Below are 20,890 nucleotides of genomic sequence, written 5' to 3' on the forward strand. Positions count from 1 at the left end.
AATCGGCTGGAATGCGAATCGAAGGAGCCAGACGAAAACGGTGTGGTGGCCAGTAATTCGTCCAAAAGTTTGTTGAAAGTTTGAAGGCTCATAGGCTTCTGGTGAAGAGAAGAGGTTTTTGAATGTCGTAATGACGTTGTGTTGCTCCTCTTATACGGAGGGGTGGGGTAGCCACTCCCAGACACAACGTGTTGGCAATTGGGGCTGGCGTAATGTAATAGGGCTTCTGAGGAATACGCGGAAGGGGCGTATCCCATAGTGAGACACTGAAACGTATGCTTGAAAGAGAACTGCACATATGCGGAGCTCGCCTAGGCGAAGCTACAGATTATCTGTCCCTAAAGAACCCGCATATCTAACAGTAGTTCCGCATTACATTAATTGCACACGATTTTTATTCATTTTTATACCGTGTACCTATTCTCCGTGTAAATTCATGCACCGAACCGTGACGCCCGTACCGTTTCAATTCAATACAAATACATTTACCGTTACACCCCTAATAAATGACAAAATTGTTTGTCTATAGAAAAAATACACTGCTGGCAAAAGCAGCAAAATTAAAGTCTTCTCACTGAGAGGTAGAGCAGTAGCAAAGAATATGAGCTGTGCAGCCCTTAGGAATTTACTTCAAATCTACTTTACTCTTTCCCCGCCATTGTCTGAACTTTCAGGCTATCAGTGTTTTCTGTACAGTATGGTCAATCATTAAACAGCATATAAGTTCAAAACTGAATGAAATGTCGAACCCATGAAGTGGAAACGACAGTGAAGCTTTGAGGGTGTTGATAGATAGGGATGCATCGATCCGATACTCAGTATTGGTATCGGCTCCGATAGTGCCATTTTTGCCGGATCGGGTATCGGTCAGACGAGGCCGATCCAAATCCGTTATTGTGCGTATTATTCTGTGTTATTGTTAAGCCCCACAAAAGGCACAAAAACATTATAAAGCACCATAAAGTTTTCGTGCACTATCTTATAAGTGTTCTGAAGCCATTATATAGTATAATGTGAGATATAAATTAATATTTAAGTCATTAAATTCAAGATTACGCTTTTTTCCCTCCGCTGCGGCTGTCAGTCATTCTCCATTCACTTTCAAACAGCGTCGCGTTCGGTTACGACGACAGTCAACAACATGATGAAACTCTCCAAGATGATTCAATGTTTATTATACTTGATCTGTAGATAAATGTCTATGGTTTAGCATAAAACAAATTTATATTGCTGGACTTTATTGCTGTAACTAAATCATGTTACTTTCTACCGGGTGTCTGTTAGATCGTAACACTAGAGTCAGGACACTAATTGTTCTTCACACGCACAGTAAATGAAATTTAAAACTGTTAAAAGAAAAGGCTCAATAAACGATTGCATAGAAAGATACTGTGTATAATACACTACGCATCGATTTGTGTTTCCCTTGTGCTTTGAACTTTTCAATGCGGACTCGACGCGCTGCGACTCCGTGTTACTTCAAGCACAGAATTCTGCGCTCGGGATGCGCATAGGCGATGTGTGCCGCACTGTGCCTTTCATAATCATATCATACTACTTTTGCGCAATGAAAGATTATTAATAGCCTTTCTTGTTCTGTCCTGTCTATAATATGTTGCTGCCTCATTAAACAGCTGTGCTATACATTTAAAACATGTATCAATTTTATAGTAGCCTATATAGGCTATGTAATTTATCTTTTTGATTTTAGTTATCTTGTTTTTCATTAATGTATTTTACAACAATACAACGAGCAATGTGTAACGTTTGACCAGATTTAGTGTTACACTTATTGTCTCTTATTTGTTCCCCTAATTTTTTTTTTAAGTTGACAAAATGAAGTTGTCTGTATTAAGTAGATTGTGTTTAACAAACAAAAGAGTGATTATCAGTTCAACACACAGAATTATAGAAATTCTACTTGATTTAAAAAAAAAAAAAAAAAAACTGCACTGGTATCGGTATCGGCCGATACGCAGAATTTTGGTTTTGGATAGGATCCATCGATATTCGCTATAATCATCATACTGAATCCGATCCGAGCATAGTCTTTGACAAAAATGTGATTTTCTCTGCTTTTTGTTGAAAATGTTGCTTTTTTTAAATTTAAACTTACCCACATTCAAGTGTTGATAAAAGAGGACGCATGAAACTAGAATAAAATGTTTTTAAAGTGGAAAGAGTTAAAGTACAGTTAAAGGTAGGTATTTCAAGTAGGCCTATAAAAAATTATAAATAAGAACATACAGTATACTTTAAGTGAAAAAATTATATATAAATAGTAAACTATAAGTATGATGTTATGTTCACTTAAAGAAAACTTACAAGTATACTTGCAGTATAAACTACTAAACTAGTTGTTTACTGAGAGTTTAGCCTACTTCAAAGTGTGCTTTCATAAACTAAAAAAATGTGCAACAAGTATTAGTAGTAAATTAAGTAGACTAGTAAATTATCAGTATACCTATAAGTTCACTTGTAGTATAGTTGCAGTACAAACAAAAAACTTAGTTGTAAACTACTTTTTTTACACTAAAAAGTGGGCCAATTTAGTCCCAAGTATTGAAACAGTACACTTTTAGTACATTGATATTAGTGTACTTACATAAAGTATACTTAAACTTTACTTAAGTGTACTTAAAAAAAATTAATGTTTTTCACACGTCCAATTCGAAAAAGGTATTTCTGTCAGCCTGTTTCAGCCTCTATGACTACTGTAAATGAAACTTCTGCACTGAGCCATGTGCTTTGTGCCTGGGCTGCTCTTAGGAAATGAATACCTCTTCTTTATTCAACAGAGCAGAGCTGCAGCTCATTCACAGTTTTGTGTGTAACTCAGAGGCTGGAGGCCCCTTTACTCAGCAGAGCCAGCGTCTATATTCATATTACTTGAACAACAGAGGCGTCTCCTTTGTGTCTCAAAGGAACATAGCCACACTTCTTAAGGATGGAGAAGATGTCTTTCATATTTAAATGACCCCTTTAGTTTGACTTAATCAGAATGGTCTCTCTGGACAGGTGTCCATGAATAATCATTGGCTTAGGTAGGCGTTGCTCAGAGAATTGTTGTTCATTTTCAAATACATATGCATACCGTCGTGATAATCAGTACTGCATTTAAATTAGACACGTGCTTTGTCAACTGGCCCTCCAAATGTGATTAAGCTTTCATTAGTTAACAGGCCGGCACAGAGATGTCTTGTCTCAAAGCACTTCCTAAGGAAGCTTTTCATCAGTAAAAGTAAACAAGATTTGATTAACTAAAACGCTGTATCAGATTTTAAAAAAACAACAACAAACAAACCATCATGGCTTCCTTGTTCAAACCACCTACTCGATCACAAATCTATACATTAAAAATATACCACGTACAGATCTCCAGTGTGCCAGTTTGTATGTTAAAGTACCATGCTGCTATGTACCATCCTAGCCTGAAATACATCCCACAGGGCTCCAGACTAACTTTTTTCACCTCCGTCCTGGAACCGTCCTGAAAACCAATTTGAACCGTCCTAAAGTGAATGTCAACCGTCCCAAAATAAAACTGTTGTTTCTGTACTTTGTTATTATGATCTATAGTTATAGTTGTTGGTAGTTTTTTTGTATTCATGCAGAATAAAATTGTTTTTTTCCTTTTTATTTTTTTTTACATATAGGCTACGAAAATTAAGAGAAAAATACATAGGCCTACAGCTCAAAACGTTTTTGAGTTGGTTGGATTAAACAATAAAAAATAAATACTGGTGACTAAATATCTCAAAGTGGTAATGTGTCATAGCTGATCATCTGGAAACGTGTTAATAAGAGAAAGGGCTTTAAAAAGTGTAATATGACTTCCCTAGAACACAGAATTTGGGGGAAATTCTGTTTCCATCTCAGTCTTTGTACTGAGATCTTCGTGCCGGAGAAAACATCTATTAACCTGTTAATATGAATGATTTTAAAGTTTGAACATGCAATACAGATTTAACTGCTTAAAATATCTTAAAATTAAATAAAACCACTTTTCCTAAAATAGAACAGTCTTCTTTTCAATTAATGATATATGCATTCTTTATAACTACTTGCATACATAATTCTTTATTCTTTCAAGCAGCAGACAGTTATTTGTATGAACTAATTATATTAAATATAACATTAAAGCTATTAACGAGCAGTGAATGCTTTTCTCTTTTTCTTTTGTTGCTTGATCAATATTAAGGACACGGACCGCATTAGGTTTATTACGCACTGTCACTTTAAGACGTCGGATCATGTCTAAAGACATGCGGATACAATTGCACTGATGCACATCCGATTCTCTCACAACTGTTTAAGACATAACCAACATAGTTTACATGAATACTCTCCAAAACGGACATTTAGACATAATGTTGTGTGTATTTGTCCACTCAGACACGAAAGAGAGCTCAATCAGTCCTCGCGCGCTGTATAGGCGTTTATGTGCATGGCTGCACGCTTCGGTCGGGTGTGTGCGCACAGAAAACCGAATAGAGCTATTTTTTGCGTCGTCACTCTTATTCATATATATACACTCACCGGCCACTTTATTAGGTACCCCATGCTAGTAACGGGTTGGACCCCCTTTTGCCTTCAGAACTGCCTCAATTCTTCGTGGCATAGATTCAACAAGGTGCTGGAAGCATTCCTCAGGGAGTTTGGTCCATATTGACATGATGGCATCACACAGTTGCCGCAGATTTGTCGGCTGAACATCCATGATGCGAATCTCCCGTTCCACCACATCCCAAAGATGCTCTATTGGGTTGAGATCTGGTGACTGTGGAGGCCATTTTAGTACAGTGAACTCATTGTCATGTTCAAGAAACCAATTTGAAATGATTAGAGCTTTGTGACATGGTGGAAGTAGCCATCAGAGGATGGGTACATGGTGGCCATAAAGGGATGGACAATGACATGGTCAGAAACAATGCTCAGGTAGGCCGTGGCATTTAAACGATGCCCAATTGGCACTAAGGGGCCTAAAGTGTGCCAGGAAAACATCCCCCACACCATTACACCACCACCACCAGCCTGCACAGTGGTAACAAGGCATGATGGTTCCATGTTCTCATTCTGTTTACGCCAAATTCTGACTCTAACATCTGAATGTCTCAACAGAAATCGAGACTCATCAGACCAGGCAACATTTTTCCAGTCTTCAACTGTTCAATTTTGGTGAGCTCTTGCAAATTGTAGCCTCTTTTTCCTATTTGTAGTGGAGATGAGTGGTACCCGGTGGAGTCTTCTGCTGTTGTAGCCCATCCGCCTCAAGGTTGTGCGTGTTGTGGCTTCACAAATGCTTTGCTGCATACCTCGGTTGTAACGAGTGGTTATTTCAGTCACTGTTGCCCTTCTATCAGCTCGAACCAGTCTGGCCATTCTCCTCTGACCTCTGGCATCAACAAGGCATTTCCGCCCACAGAACTGCCGCTCACTGGATGTTTTTTCTTTTTCGGACCATTCTCTGTAAACCCTAGAGATGGTTGTGCGTGAAAATCCCAGTAGATTAGCAGTTTCTGAAATACTCAGACCAGCCCTTCTGGCACCAACAATCATGCCACGTTCAAAGTCACTCAAATCAACTTTCTTCCCCATACTGATGCTTGGTTTGAACTGCAGGAGATTGTCTTGACCATGTCTACATGCCTAAATGCACTGAGTTGCCGCCATGTGATTGGCTGCTTAGAAATTAAGTGTTAACGAGCAGTTGGACAGGTGTACCTAATAAAGTGGCCGGTGAGTGTATATATATATATATTAGTGCTGGGCAAGTTAACGCGTTATTATCGCGTTAACGCATTTATTAATTAATGCCGACAATTTTTTTTATCGCGCGTTAACGCAGTTTTTTTATTATTATTATTATTTTGAAAGTCCGTTGCTCACTGGCTCTGAATACACATAGGCCTACAGTCAAACCATGATCACAGGAGGGGTGGGATGTTGGTCAGCCAGCAAATAACCAACCCAAACAAGCAGTGGAGAGGCTTTGGCAGGTTCTCTCAGGTGAACAGAAAGGGAGACAGCGCTCCGCGAGTGAATGACAGGCGCTCCATGGATAGTAACCATGCAACGGCTTCTGTGCGCTACGCAGCTGTAGCCTTTTTAACTTAAATTAAAATTATACATAACTTTACCTGATAGGCCTGCGTTTAGTTTAGCGGGGATGCTCTGCCATGTGAATTCCCTCCTGTTGATATCCTGATAACTATTTAGATTCTGGAAACTCACAAACAGCGAGCCGAGGATCAGTCTCTCTTCCAATGATTTGTGCTGCGCGTCGTGTACAAAAAGTTAGACAATTCAACTTCGGCAACGCGCGGGCGCGTGCGTGAGGTGAGCATGACCGCAACAGTTTCACAGAAACGCACCCGCTTGTCGCTGCACCTGCTCGACCACTTCACCTCACTCTAGGCTGATTTATAATTCTGCGTCGGACCTAAGCCGGAGCCTCTACGCTATAGACTACGCGTTGGTTTTCATTTATATATCTGCGTCGTTGTCCGCGTTGACGCGCAATTACACATGCAGAGGGAGAGTGTGAAACCCGGGGAGCGGTTCTAGCAATCACAGCGCTTGCAGTACGCGTAGAATTGACCTTACATTTTTGGAGAGATGCACGTCAGGGTACGCGCGCTACACAGCTACGGCGTGAGTTCGACGCAGAAGTATAAATTGGGCTTTACCTCTGTTTAATGTAATCTTACGTGGGAAACCATGGCATGCCATGCTAAGCTGCTATCAGAGAAGTAACGTTGGTCGATTTATATCTGTAGTAGTGATCATGACCCTTTGACTAGACTGTTTCTGCTGCTCCCTGATACAAGATACCTGTTCAGAAAAAAAAAGAAAAGAAAACTGGACTCTTTTTAACAAGCTAGATAAAAGGTAATGCCCTGGCAGTGGCAAATAGCTTTGTTTAAATATTTGATTTGATTACGTTAATGTTTAAGTTGATATTTACAAGAAATATTGTATTGATACTGTGTAAAGGGAATACTGCTGGTATAAAAGCACCTTATTTGTTTAAAGTTTTTGCAAACCACATGTTATTGCACTTTTGTAGCAGTACATTTAAATCAAAAGTGCGCAATACACTACTTTAGAATTCATTATTCAATATTGCGCGTAACAATGCGATTAATCGCGATTAATCGCAAGAAAATCATGCGATTAATCGCGATTAAATTTTTTAATCGTTGCCCAGCACTAATATATATATATATATATATATATATATATATATATATCTGCTCTACTCATTCTCCCAGACGTTTACACATTTTAACGTTTTATGAAACATGCAGCGAATGTCAACCCGTGTCCCGCTGGGTAGATCAGCACGTTACAGTACAAATGTGCGCATCTACACGCAGGACATCAGTTATGACTGGATCGCTTCCCAAATCGTCACTATCTAACATTTTTGTCTAGTTTTTATTCGTTGAATATCTGTTGTTTAAACAGCGCAACATATTTACGATGTCATTAAGCCATTTGATAGATGTACCGCGGAACAAGTCTCTGGGTGAGTAGCCGGTGATAGTAACGTTAGGCTATAGCATGAGAAGACGCGCTCCGTTGTAGTCAGCACTTGGTCGATTAATTTTGACATTTTCTAAGTAAGTTAGCCCATAGGCTAGAAATAAATGAACACGCATACAAAAATATCTTTCGTCCTGTAGGCGTCCTGGAGAATATTTCTGTTCGTCCTAAACACATTTTCTATCGTCCCCAGGACGATAGGACGCCGTTAGTCTCGAGCCCGTCATCCCAACACATCCCAGAAACATTCGGCTCAACCAATGGTGCTAATTTGGGGCAAGGCTTTCTGTTCACTGACCAATGGCAGTCAGGAAATGATCAGTCTGCTACGGGCACAGAAATGCCCCATCTTTAAACCTCTCCAAAACCTCTCACTTCAAAGTAAACCGCCTATTCAAATATAATAATCATTTTATGTGATCGTATGGGTATTTTAATATAGTATGTAGCACCGGAGGGAAGAGAGGTGCTGATATGAATAGGGATTTGCCCTCCACAGTGAGTCGTGTGAAGAGAAAGAGTGATCCATCACAGTCAGGCTCTTTTCTGTATGTCTATGGGGAGATGAAGATGCTGGAAACAGAAGCATAGTCCTCTCTCTCTCTCTCTCTCTCTCTCTCTCTCTCTCTCTCTCTCTCTCTCTCTCTCTCTCTCTCTCTCTCTCTCTCTCTCTCTCTCTCTCTCTCTCTCTCTCTCTGAACACCCAGGGCACTGAGTGCACCACATTCACTCATTACATGCCTGTTAATCCAACTGACCAGTAATTACTGGGCAACGTTTGCATTCCAAAAAAGCATTGATCATCTAGCGATAGAATTTAGGCATTTAAAGGAACACTCCGACTTTTTGAAACTTTAGCCTATTCACCTTATCCCCCAGAGTTAGATAAGTCCATACATACCTTTTTCATCTCCGTGCGTGCTGTAACTCTACCTGACGCACCCACCGCTAGCCTAGCTTAGCACAAAGACTGGATGCAAATGGTTGCAGCTAGCATACTAATCCAAATAAGTGACAAAATAGCGCAAACATTTTCCTATTTACATGTTGTGATTTGTATAGTCACAGAGTGTACAAAAAACGAATTCACATGAGACACAGACATATTTTAACCGTATAAATACTGGGAACTATATTCTCTGAAGGCGAAGCACTGCTACTTGGGCGGAGTGATAACCGCAGCACCTGAGACGCGCTCTCTGCTCCTCACCACGGCGCGTCTCAGGTGCTGCGGTTATCACTCCGCCCAAGTAGCAGTGCTTCGCCTTCAGAGAATATAGTCGCCTTCAGAGAATATAGTTCCCAGTATTTATACGGTTAAAATATGTCTGTGTCTCATGTGACTTTGTTTTTTGTACACTATGTGACTATACAAATCACAACATGTAAATAGAAAAATGTTTGCGTTATTTTGTCACTTATTTGGATTAGTATGCTAGCTGCAACCATTTACATCCAGTCTTTGTGCTAAGCTAGGCTAGCGGTGGGTGCGTCAAACAGACTTATAGCACGCACGGAGATGAAAAAGGTATGTATGGACTTTTCTAACTCTGGGGGATAAGGTGAATAGGCTAAAGTCCCAAAAAGTCGGAGTGTTCCTTTAACAATTTAGCTTCATTGAATTTGAATCATTAATTGCAGGCTTCTTTAATTGCATTTTTGTTTAATGGCATAAACTGTATCCAAACTATTTTACTGTGATTTAGCACTGCATGATATATCAGATTCAGTACCATATCAATCATCGGCAGACATATTTTAAATGATCAAACTGTTGTGCTGCACAATATTTTTGTGGAAACCATGATATCGATTTTTTCAATATTCTTTGATGAATAGAATGGTAATGTACTATTTTAGATTTTAGTGTTACATGTTTATGTAATTGTACAAAATAGTATAGAATGCATAATATCAGCCATTTACAGCTTATCAGCCATAACATGAAAATAATTAGCGACCCACAGTATAAAACACATAGTCTAAGTATTTATTTATAAGATGCCTTTTCTCATGGTAATTCACATGCTTGTACCCAGAAATTACAATTTTATGATTGATTATGAATCTGTGAAATAATGTATGATTGTAATGGAAATTCAATGCCTAATTATTCAGCTCTGCTCTGAACTTCTTTAGTCAGTCTTAAAGAGTTTGAAGCAAATCTAGGCTGTGAGGAAGCTAAACATAGGTGCCCCATCAGACTGCTGCGCTTTCATGATATCGCTCACTTTCTGAGAGAAACCCCTTAGCGGTGAATAAAGAAAGGGCCTTGAGCAAGAGAGAAAGGCCAGAAGAGCTTGAAGAACTCCTGGAGTGTGCAGTTATCTGGCTTGCTAGCAAACATTTATTTAAAAAAAAAAGGCGGAAAAAGGTGATGTAGAGTTCTAGACTTTTAGCAAATGGATAATGGAATGGAATGAAGAGAGGCACTTAAAATATGCCTTCCCTTTAGTTCTTTTACTTCATATGTATGTCTATTTTTTTCTTTATTTTTTTTTAAAGACATAAACAAAAAGAAACAAATGCTGAACAGGATAAGGGTTTTGTGTAGTGGAGTCTATCCCAGCACAAATCCCTGTTCCTGGACACACAAAGACCTCAGGCTCAACGGTGTTTGTAGTGCAGTTGTAATGCGAAAGCGAAATGCATCCAGACAGACGAAGATGGGGGGATGGGGAACAGCCAACCGCAAACGCCTTAACCTAAACCCCACATTCTCACCCCCTCAATGTATCCCTCCTCGATTTATATGAGACGAGACGAACGCAAACCACCTGACCCCGCTCTCCAGACACTAATAAATGAATAGGCTAAATGCTGTTGAGCATGGTATGGTATATATGACTGCTCCTCTGTAGAAAAGAACACTTGTATTTCACAGTGGTAGGAAGTAATCTCATTCACGACGAACAAACAACCAGGCAAAAAACACATTATTTGCCTGGGCTACATAATGAGATTTATAAAGGAAGAAAAAAATCACAGCCAAATTTCACCAGCAACAGTCTTTGTTAACCATATTCATCATTTACAAATTCTTTCATAACACAATAAGTAAACATGCTTACTGTCTTATGGCAAAGTATTTAGAACAATAGCAGTGGGAAGAGGGAAAAACACGAGAGTGTGCTCAGACAGGTGTATACAGCTCCCTTTCCTGCTCGTGGTGACCCCCTGATGTCTTTTTGGTGGGATGGGAGGGGAGCTTTATGTCCATGATCTGGAGCAGATGGGGCTCCGTCTCTTGCCCACTGACATCTCTGCGGCTAGTCATCGGAACAGATGGGTACTGAGGGATCCTGGGATATTGCTAATCTGCTCCACCACAGCATTTAGAGATGGTGCATCCCCCTCAGTGTACACGCTTATATCGACAAATCAGCTTGAGTTTGAATTTGAATAGAGATGAATTATAGAAATAACTATGATTTAGACTGGTGTGATTCCAAGGGCGTCGTGCAACCTTTTTTTTTTTTTTTGGTGAGGAGGCACCAGATGCAATCCTATTTCACTTGCAAGATAAGACACGACCAAAGAAGGGAAAAAAAACAATTTAACATTGTTACTCTACTTATGCAATATCTGTTATAAAGCACAAGTATTTATTCATATATAATTATTTTTAACATGGATATCTAAAACTTTTTTTATTTTTTATAAGTGCTTGCAGAACTGCAAAACAAATATTCCACAGTTTGTCTACTGACAATGTTATAGGAATAGCATAAGATAAATGCACATGTGAAATTTGAAGGGTGACATGTATTTGCTTTATTAATTGCCAGGTAAATGATTATACACATGATACTGGAAGTAAATCCTTTCTTTCTCCATCAAATATTTAAGACTATACCCTACAAGGTAAGGTATCAGTACTATTCTAATTTTAACCTAAAGGTACTGACAAATGCCAATAAGTAGGACAACCCCCTCCTTAAAATCCTAATAAATGTAAATCTAATAAAAGCTGGAATTCTGTCACATGGGAGAAAGCAGCTCTGCACTTCAACAGACAAACAAGAGAGAACAGGACAGTGAATTCCATTGTTATCCATCAGTTGATCTTGACTTAATGAATGTTACGCTGTTTTTATAGCCTTTATATATATATATATATATATATTTCATTACACATAAAACGGCGTTTATTCACCAGACACGACGCAAATATCAATGTATATCTCATATCAAACAATAAATATGTGCGTTCAACAAAGTTATCTAAAGAATTCTTGTGAAAAAAGCACATATTTAATTTTAAACCACAAAACTTGTTCTGCAACTTGCCACTTTTCAATTGTCAATGTATATGTGACGGTTATAGTCTGTCCAGCAGTTCTCTCCATAGGCCACGGGGAAATTATTCGATCCCTACTTATACGCATTTTAGGACAATAATGCAACCGAACCACATAATCGGTTTACTTCACCGTGTATCATCTGGATCCTTAAATGATTATTTTACGTTATAAGTAGTTTAGCGATGACATGCTCGTGCAGTCATATGACAGCTCATCCCGCCAGATTTAATATATGGCCAAGGCTTTAACGTTATCTAGGTGTCCTGCAAACAAGTCAACGGAGTCTGTAACGTTACACTCTCGAAGCATTGCATCCGAAATAATGCTGCACTCACAGTGACCATCAGAGGCTGAATGCTGAGACACACCGTTGCATATTTGCAGAATGAATGTCCGAACATAACGCTTTAAATGTATTTAGTCACATGTATATATACATTACACACCCACACAAAGAGAAACTACGTGGATTAAACAGTTATTCGTTTGGGACAGAATTCCTTGAAATACAAAATGCACGGTGCATACAGTTCTATTTCGAGACTCGGTTTGCACACATACTCTAAATCAAGCGGAATACAACACATTTTCAAAAAAGAGCGAAAATAATGTTTATAATTACTTACGATTTCAGCGGATTCTGAATGACAGTCGCCATTTTGCCACACTGTAACCTAATATTCCAAATCTCTGAGTTCTTTGGGATCCGTGTGAAAGGAAAGCAGCCAATACGGACCTCAGTGTCCGGCAGTCTGGCCAATACAATACTAGGAATCAGAATCTGGGCGTAGCTTCCAAGAGCTGTCAAAATTATAAAAATTACACATTTACTTAGACTATTTGCTTGGCTGCAGAGATAAAGTGATGCTATTTATGCAAATTGCATATATATATATATATATATTGTTTTTAATTATTATTATTTTTTACATTCAGGCACAGAATAAGAGTCTCCTGTAGTCTTTACTAAATAGCCTTCATCTGACCGTTTTAACTAGATCTTTGTATTCTTGCAGCTTGCTCCAGAATTTGCTTGGTGAATTTTATATTGCCTATTTTAAATATAAAAATGTAAACAGTCATAATTCAAATATTAACAATATTAATATAATGAAAACAATTAAAATAAACACTGTATATTTTTGTTAGACATGTTGTTAAATTGTTATAATTTTATACATTTAAATACATCAAATACATTTAATCGTGATATACAAATTTTTATTTTTATTCATTCGTTTAGCAACGAGACCCCAATGAACGAGACCAGCATGTAAAGTGATTGACAGCTCATTATCCAATCACATTATTTCATTATTGAAAAGTCTCAGAGGTCCACCATTGAACAGTAAGGAGGCGGGTATTCATGAGGAAATCGAGTTTCCAAACAGGAAGTCAGCACGATTGGCATCTATTTCAGGTAAGTTTATTATGACTTTCCTTTTTACCTACAGTTGATATGTATGTAATGTATGGTATATACCTAATAAGTTACGTCGATCAATAAATATGTGAGTACTTGTCTGTGAAAATAACCGTTAACTTAAATGAACGAGCCACGTGAATGTTCATGAGTAGTCTTAGCATGTTAGCTCCTTGTTCAACTCGATAACAAATCAGTGTTTTTCATCAGTGGCCACTGTCTTAATTAATAATGCTCCAAAAATGTTTAGTTTCATATGTTCTAACACCAAAAATGAATATACACATTTTCCTCTTTATTTGAATATAAAGGTATTAATCTGATTGAACTAATTTATCAGATATTCTGGCATGACTCCTGAGAAATAGAAATGAAGCGGGGATATGAAGCTCGAGGCAGGGACCGTCACCGACACCGACACCAGTCACAGTGGCGGAGGAGACAGCGTTCAGCCCACGATGAGCAGGAATATAGGCAAGTTAATTAACACGGACTGAGTCTGATCACCTTTCAAATAGACGCTCCTCAAAGTGAAACTATGAAACATTTACTCCCCTCATGCTGTTCCATACCTGTTCGTCTTTTTCTGAGGAAGAATGACAGCCTCGGTATTATTCACTTTCATTGTTTGGAAAAAAGACGCAATCAAAGTGAGTGATCATGTCCTTCTGCAACGTCTCGTTTTGTTTCACAGAAGAAAGTACGTCATACAGGTTTGGAACAACATGAGGGTGAAATTGATTTTTTTTTAGTGGACCATCACTTTAACTAACATATATGTTGCATTTCAAATCAATGCATGTGTTCATACTAAGTAAGTAAGCAGTTTTGGCTGTTCAGTTCTATCTTCAGATTTTTTATTCATATTATTTTTTAGTTATGCTTGTTTTGTATTTATGTTAGCTGTTACCATCAACAAGCATTCATAACATCAGTCCTTTTCTAGGTCCGAGAGCACAGCAGGTGATGCAGGTTCGTCCTCTGCATCCTCATCTGCACCAGGTGAACTTTTACTTTGCATTATCCCTCTGCACATCTTTCTGTTATAGCAGTCAAAAATGATTCACTTAGCCATTAACCATTATCACTTTTAGAGCTGCCAGGCTTCTACTTTGACCCAGAGAAAAACCGATACTTTCGTTTGTTGCCCGGACACAACAACTGTAACCCTTTGACAAAAGAAGGGCTCCAGAAAAAGGAAGAAGAGAGAAAGAGAGCAGCACTGCTTGCAGAGGATGATGCTCCTAAGAAGGTGAGCTGGGGAAGTACTGGATATGTCCGTACATGTATTTTATGTGGACGTTCCTCACTGCTACATTTTTGCAGTAAATTCCAGCTGTAACATCATTATTTAAGAGATGTCTTTTGACGTTTTGTTCAAATGCATATCTGCAGTAGTTGGATGGGTTTTGTAGGTAATAAATAATTGTACTGATTTGTTATCAAGCCTATTGAGATGTAACTTTCTCCTTGATTCTCCCTGGTGTGTTCAGAAAGCTAAAAAAATACAAAAATGGTGTGCACATCCCAAACACCCAAATTGGGCTCAGGTGCAGGACAACTAAGTGATATAAACAAATAAAGAAGTGTGAAGTCCGCACACTGAAAAATACTGCTCCAAAAGAATTTATTAAAAGGCAACGTTTCGACCTATATATATATATATATATATACACTCACCGGCCACTTTATTAGGTACCCCATGCTAGTAACGGGTTGGACCCCCTTTTGCCTTCAGAACTGCCTCAATTCTTCGTGGCATAGATTCAACAAGGTGCTGGAAGCATTCCTCAGGGAGTTTGGTCCATATTGACATGATGGCATCACACAGTTGCCGCAGATTTGTCGGCTGCACATCCATGATGCGAATCTCCCGTTCCACCACATCCCAAAGATGCTCTATTGGGTTGAGATCTGGTGACTGTGGAGGCCATTTTAGTACAGTGAACTCATTGTCATGTTCAAGAAACCAATTTGAAATGATTCGAGCTTTGTGACATGGTGCATTATCCTGCTGGAAGTAGCCATCAGAGGATGGGTACATGGTGGCCATAAAGGGATGGACATGGTCAGAAACTATGCTCAGGTAGGCCGTGGCATTTAAACGATGCCCAATTGGCACTAAGGGGCCTAAAGTGTGCCAAGAAAACATCCCCCACACCATTACACCACCACCACCAGCCTGCACAGTGGTAACAAGGCATGATGGATCCATGTTCTCATTCTGTTTACGCTAAATTCTGACTCTACCATCTGAATGTCTCAACAGAAATCGAGACTCATCAGACCAGGCAACATTTTCCAGTCTTCAACTGTCCAATTTTGGTGAGCTCTTGCAAATTGTAGCCTCTTTTTCCTATTTTGTAGTGGAGATGAGTGGTACCCGGTGGGGTCTTCTGCTGTTGTAGCCCATCCGCCTCAAGGTTGTGCGTGTTGTGGCTTCACAAATGCTTTGCTGCATACCTCGGTTGTAACGAGTGGTTATTTCAGTCACTGTTGCCCTTCTATCAGCTCGAACCAGTCTGGCCATTCTCCTCTGACCTCTGGCATCAACAAGGCATTTCCGCCCACAGAACTGCCGCTCACTGGATGTTTTTTCTTTTTCGGACCATTCTCTGTAAACCCTAGAGATGGTTGTGCGTGAAAATCCCAGTAGATTAGCAGTTTCTGAAATACTCAGACCAGCCCTTCTGGCACCAACAATCATGCCACGTTCAAAGTCACTCAAATCAACTTTCTTCCCCATACTGATGCTCGGTTTGAACTGCAGGAGATTGTCTTGACCATGTCTACATGCCTAAATGCACTGAGTTGCCGCCATGTGATTGGATGCTTAGAAATTAAGTGTTAACGAGCAGTTGGACAGGTGTACCTAATAAAGTGGCCGGTGAGTGTATATATATATATATATATATATATATATATATATATATATATATGTGCCTGATGAAGACCTGAGGGTCGAAACGTTGCCTTTTAATAAATTCTTTTGGAGCAGTAATTTTCAGTGTGCGGACTTCACACTTCTTTATGTGTTCAGAAAGCTCCCAGGACAGGGATGAATTCTGCACTGCTGTTACAGAAGAGACATCTGGGTCTGCTGCCCCCAAGCTCTTATTCTAGGTATTGCATAAAATAATGTTTTATGAATACTTATTTTTTTTTTTTTTTTTTTTTTTGATATTTTGTATTCTTTAAAATTAATTTGATTTCAAGGCTGTTCTCATTTTGCAGGCTGATCCATGAAGTGAAAGTCAGTGGGATGCAACGTCACAGGCTGGAGGTGCAGAGCTCCAACTCCACCTGCCCAAACACTGACAACTTTCATCTCATTGTTGTAAGGCTCTTGTTTAATGGGAAAAACTTGAAGACTTAGAAAGAAAACAATGATTTCTGAGACCACTCCCTCTATTTAAATGTATTCTCAGTGGAAAAACAGAATGTTATGCTGAGGTCAGGAATCTTGAGAACAGTCAAGCCATTTTTTGGTTAGCTTTGTTTTCATGGAAAAGGGGTTGTTGGCAGGTGTTACTGGAGGTTTTGGCCTCCAGTTGTCTATTCTTTGTAAAACTAGCAAGAAGGAAGATTAAGCTTTGGCGGTGATCGTGTTTTACAGTCTGACTTTCTTTTTTTTTCTGGATGCATCTTATTAGGCAGATTCAGCTTGTGAGAGGGTTTTCACAGTGAATGACGTGTCGCACGGAGGCTGCAAGTATGGCATTATGAATTTCCATGGCTGCAGAAAAGGCTCTCTGTCAGTGGAGATGTGCGATAATCTTTATTTTACTAACCGCAAGGTAAGCTGGGTAGTTTAAAATGAATTCCTTCCACCAATGAAAAGCAAAACAAGACCTTTTTGTAATAGTGATTTCGTAATGAACAAATGTAATTTTGTTTCAGGTAAACTCTGTATGCTGGGCCTCTGTGACGCATACAGACTCGCATGTTCTGTATCCTTCAAACATTTCAGATTCTAGAAACTAAAGCTTCAATTATGTTTTTGATTTATTTTGAAGCTGTAGATCTGTGTTGTGGTTTTACTAGATACACACTAACGGTGTGTCAGTTTTCAGCAATTTTCATAACCAGTTCTTAAAATAAACGATTAATTAATCTTTAACATTGTGTGGAAGAGGAGGACTACAAATACCATATGCTTATGAAATGCGAGTATTGGTATTTCCCTTTTAAATTTCATTCCACTGTATACTTTTAGAGTAGGTTTAGTATGACTTTTATTGTTTAATGTAAAAAAGTATTTCTCTTTGTGAAATACTTTGAATGGATGCCAAATGATAACTCTTTGTATGAACCTGCGTATCATATTTCACTACACTAGTCACTGTGCATTTTTAGATGAGCATACCTGCATGTTTACTCTAGTAAATACAATTAATCAAATACCAAATTTTTCTTGACGAGGGTTTTCAGGTTGTGTTTGGTGGGCATTTCTCAGACGCCAGGCTGTGTAAGCTTATTACCTGCTTCTCTTTTCAGCAACTTCAATCCAGGTTCAAATCTTTACCCAAATTTTGAAAAAAACATTTATTTGGTTTCCCTCTATCACGATGAAATGACTTGGCTTCTTTTTTCTTCTTCAGATCAACCAGGGATGCTATGCAGTTTTAAGATCTCCACAGCTTGGTCATGTGCATGGTGTCTCAACCCTCAGGCTGATAAAACCTTCAGCACTGGTGAGTTCTTGAGTCTGTATATTTGTATGAGTTTGTATACATTTCTGTGTGTGCTATTGGAATGAATGTACACTATACTGCTGGTTTTTTTTTTTTTTTTTTTTTTTAAGAAAATGCTCACCATGGCTGCATTTATTTGATCACCAATACAGTAAAAAAAAGTGTTTTAATTTTAAAATTAATGTTTTTGCATGTTAACATATTTGAAAATGTAATTTATTCCTGTGACGGCAAAGCTATATTTTCAGCAGTCATTACTCCAGTCTTCAGTGTCACATGATCCTTCAGAAATCATTCTAATATGCTGATTTGGTGCTCAAGAAACATTTATTATTATTTGAAAACCGTTTTGCTGCTTAATATTTATGTGGAAACTTTGATGCATTTTTTTCAGGATTCTTTGAATAGTATTTATTTGACTATTTGTTTTATAAATGTCTTCTTTAATGTCACTTTTGAGCAATTTGATGTATCCTTGGAGAATATAAGTATTCATTTCTATAAAACAATAAAATCTTACTGAGCCCAAACTTTTGAACAGTGGTGAATATGTAGGCTATATATTTTTTATATGTTCACCTAGGCCTTTCTCGACGAGTGATTGTTACGGATGCTGTGACTGGACGCAGAGCAACATACCTCGCTGGAAGTGATGTTCTAGCTCAGCAGTTTGCCCTAAGGGTGAGAAGAGAACATTGCCTGAAAAGTGAAAGTTCATTGTGTTTAAGTCGGGACATGGCGCAGTAGTAGTACACATGCCCTATTGCCATATATAATCTCTCTCTGTCTGTCTCCTCCCACTTTCCAGTCTCCCCCAGTTTGACTATAATTATTAGTTTGACTACTATTAAAGGGTTAGTTCACCCAAAAATGAACATAAACAGCATCAGAGACTGACACGGAAGAGAAGAATTTGTTGAATAAAGTCGTTATTTGTTTTTTGCGCACAGAAAGTATTCTTGTCACAAAATTAAGGTTAAACCACTGTAGTCACATGGACTATTTTAACAATGTCTTTACTACCTTTCTGGGCCTTGAAAGTGGTTATGACATTGCTGTCTAGGGAGGGATCAGAAAGCTCTTGGATTTCATCAAAAATATCCTAATTTTTGTTCCGAAGCTGAATGAAGGTCTTACAGGTTTGGAACGACATGAGGGTGAGTAATTAAGGACAACAGAATGTTCATTTTTGGGTGAACTATCCCTTTAAAGGTGCTCTGAGTCATTTGTACCTCTTTATAAAGGTTTACACATAAAGAAATTAATAATTTGTAATAAGTCCTGCATCCAAGCCACTAAGTGTCAAAACAAGTCCAAGATGACAATGCAACATGATAAAACTTGAGTGTAACTTTAAATGCATAATAGCCCTAAATACAAAGTTAAAGCAGAATTTTAATAATAAAGAAAATCACTTTACAATAAGGTCATAATAGTTAATGCATTATCTAATAATGAGCAATGCATTTGTCACGGTATTAATGAATATTGTTAACCTTAGTTTATAGAAATACAACTGTTCATTTTTAGTTCATGTAAGCTCAGGTCCATTTAATTAATATTAACAAATACAACTAAGTGTACAACTGTTAACTAATGAAGTTAACAAATAGATCCTTACTGTAGATTTTAAAACTTACCAAGATTTTAAAAGTAGTTTATGGTTTATAGCAATGTTTGATTGATTAAAAAACATATCTATTTAAAAACAAACAAAAAAAAACTTTTTTTTGCAAGGAATCCATTTTCTTGACTCTAAAAATTAACATTCTGTACAGGAAAGTTTTGTAAATTTTATACATTTTAGTTACTTCTGCATGTGAGATATATGTGGGACACTTGTGTCATGCATCTCATATTTTAGGCTCCGGTGCTGTTCAACGGCTGTCGCTCTGGAGAGATCTTCAGCATTGACCTGCGTCAGCGTGACAGGGGTCGCAGTCACGGTTGGAAGACCAGCCGCTTCTACCAGGAGTCAGCCATCACCTCAGTCCAACTGCTACAGGATGAAAACTACCTCCTCGCTGCTGACATGCTGGGCAATGTCTGTCTATCATAAACAACTACCAACCATCATGCTAATATAGGTTCAGCTAATAACATTTAGAGCACTCAGGTATGGATTACCCGATCTTTATTCTCCCTTCATATCGTCACTGAACAGATCAAGCTGTGGGATATCCGTGCCAAGCGGTCCGTCAAACAGTATGACGGACACCACAATGAATACGCCTATCTACCCATTCATGTCAATGAGCCAGAAGGATTGCTTCTTGCTGGTACATCTTTTTCATATAACCCACATATGATCATGTAGAGCTTGTTCAGTTGTTTTGCAATGCTTATACCACATCTCCTGTGTACCGTTCGCAGTGGGTCAGGACTGCTACACCCGGCTTTGGAGCCTTCATGACAGCCGTCTCCTCAGGACGATCCCCTCGCCTCACCCTGCAGGGAAGGACTCAATCCCAAATGTAGTGTTTTCCTCCCAGCTGGGTGGTAGTAAAGGACTTCCTGGACTCCTTATGGCTGTTCGTCATGATCTGTACTACTACTCTTACAACAAAGACTATCAGGATGGGCTGACACTGGCGGGTCAGTGCTAATATTTACCCTCTGAAAACAAGTACAAGGCTGCTGTGGAAAATGATCTGTTGTCATTTTTATTGTCATTTTATTTTATTTGGTCATTTTACTGGCCAAAAATGTTGCCATTTATACCATCTGCCTTTTTAAAAAGTAATATATTGATTAGACTGTGAGGAATTCAGAATACTTGCTTGTCCATTATATCATCAATAGATTGATTTCAAAAAAAGCTTTAGATATCTAAATTATAGTCACATATAGCCACTTGAAACATACCTCCTAAAAGTGCAATTTCATTGTTTATGGTTGTTTTTGAAAAAAAAAGAAGGATT

At 38.5% G+C, this 20,890-nt stretch overlaps 2 protein-coding genes across 5 annotated transcripts in view; one reads left to right on the forward strand and one right to left on the reverse strand.

Annotated features, from left to right (window-relative positions):
* The window catches only part of dpf3 (double PHD fingers 3), a 50,311-nt gene extending 37,717 nt beyond the window's left edge, over positions 1-12,594 (reverse strand). For all 4 annotated transcript variants that reach the window (XM_056256229.1, XM_056256228.1, XM_056256233.1 and 1 more), the window contains exon 1: positions 12,479-12,594. In XM_056256229.1, coding sequence (XP_056112204.1) covers positions 12,479-12,510 — 32 coding nt within the window. In that variant the 5' untranslated portion in view covers positions 12,511-12,594. The remainder of the gene's footprint in view (positions 1-12,478) is intronic.
* A 1,021-nt stretch (positions 12,595-13,615) lies between these two features.
* On the forward strand, positions 13,616-20,863 carry wdr21 (WD repeat domain 21). The gene is made up of 13 exons (XM_056256234.1): positions 13,616-13,749; positions 14,222-14,277; positions 14,370-14,527; positions 16,316-16,398; positions 16,510-16,612; positions 16,929-17,072; positions 17,176-17,225; positions 17,707-17,786; positions 17,877-17,969; positions 18,553-18,650; positions 19,834-20,013; positions 20,134-20,248; positions 20,343-20,863. The coding sequence occupies exons 1-13, from the start codon at positions 13,646-13,648 to the stop codon at positions 20,573-20,575; spliced, it is 1,497 nt and encodes a 498-aa protein (XP_056112209.1). The 5' UTR covers positions 13,616-13,645; the 3' UTR covers positions 20,576-20,863.
* The last annotated feature ends 27 nt before the right edge of the window (positions 20,864-20,890 follow it).

This window comes from Rhinichthys klamathensis, unplaced genomic scaffold (genome assembly GCF_029890125.1).
Source record: "Rhinichthys klamathensis goyatoka isolate OS25496 unplaced genomic scaffold, OSU_Roscu_1.1 h1tg000125l_1, whole genome shotgun sequence".
Classification (NCBI taxonomy): domain Eukaryota; kingdom Metazoa; phylum Chordata; class Actinopteri; order Cypriniformes; family Leuciscidae; genus Rhinichthys; species Rhinichthys klamathensis.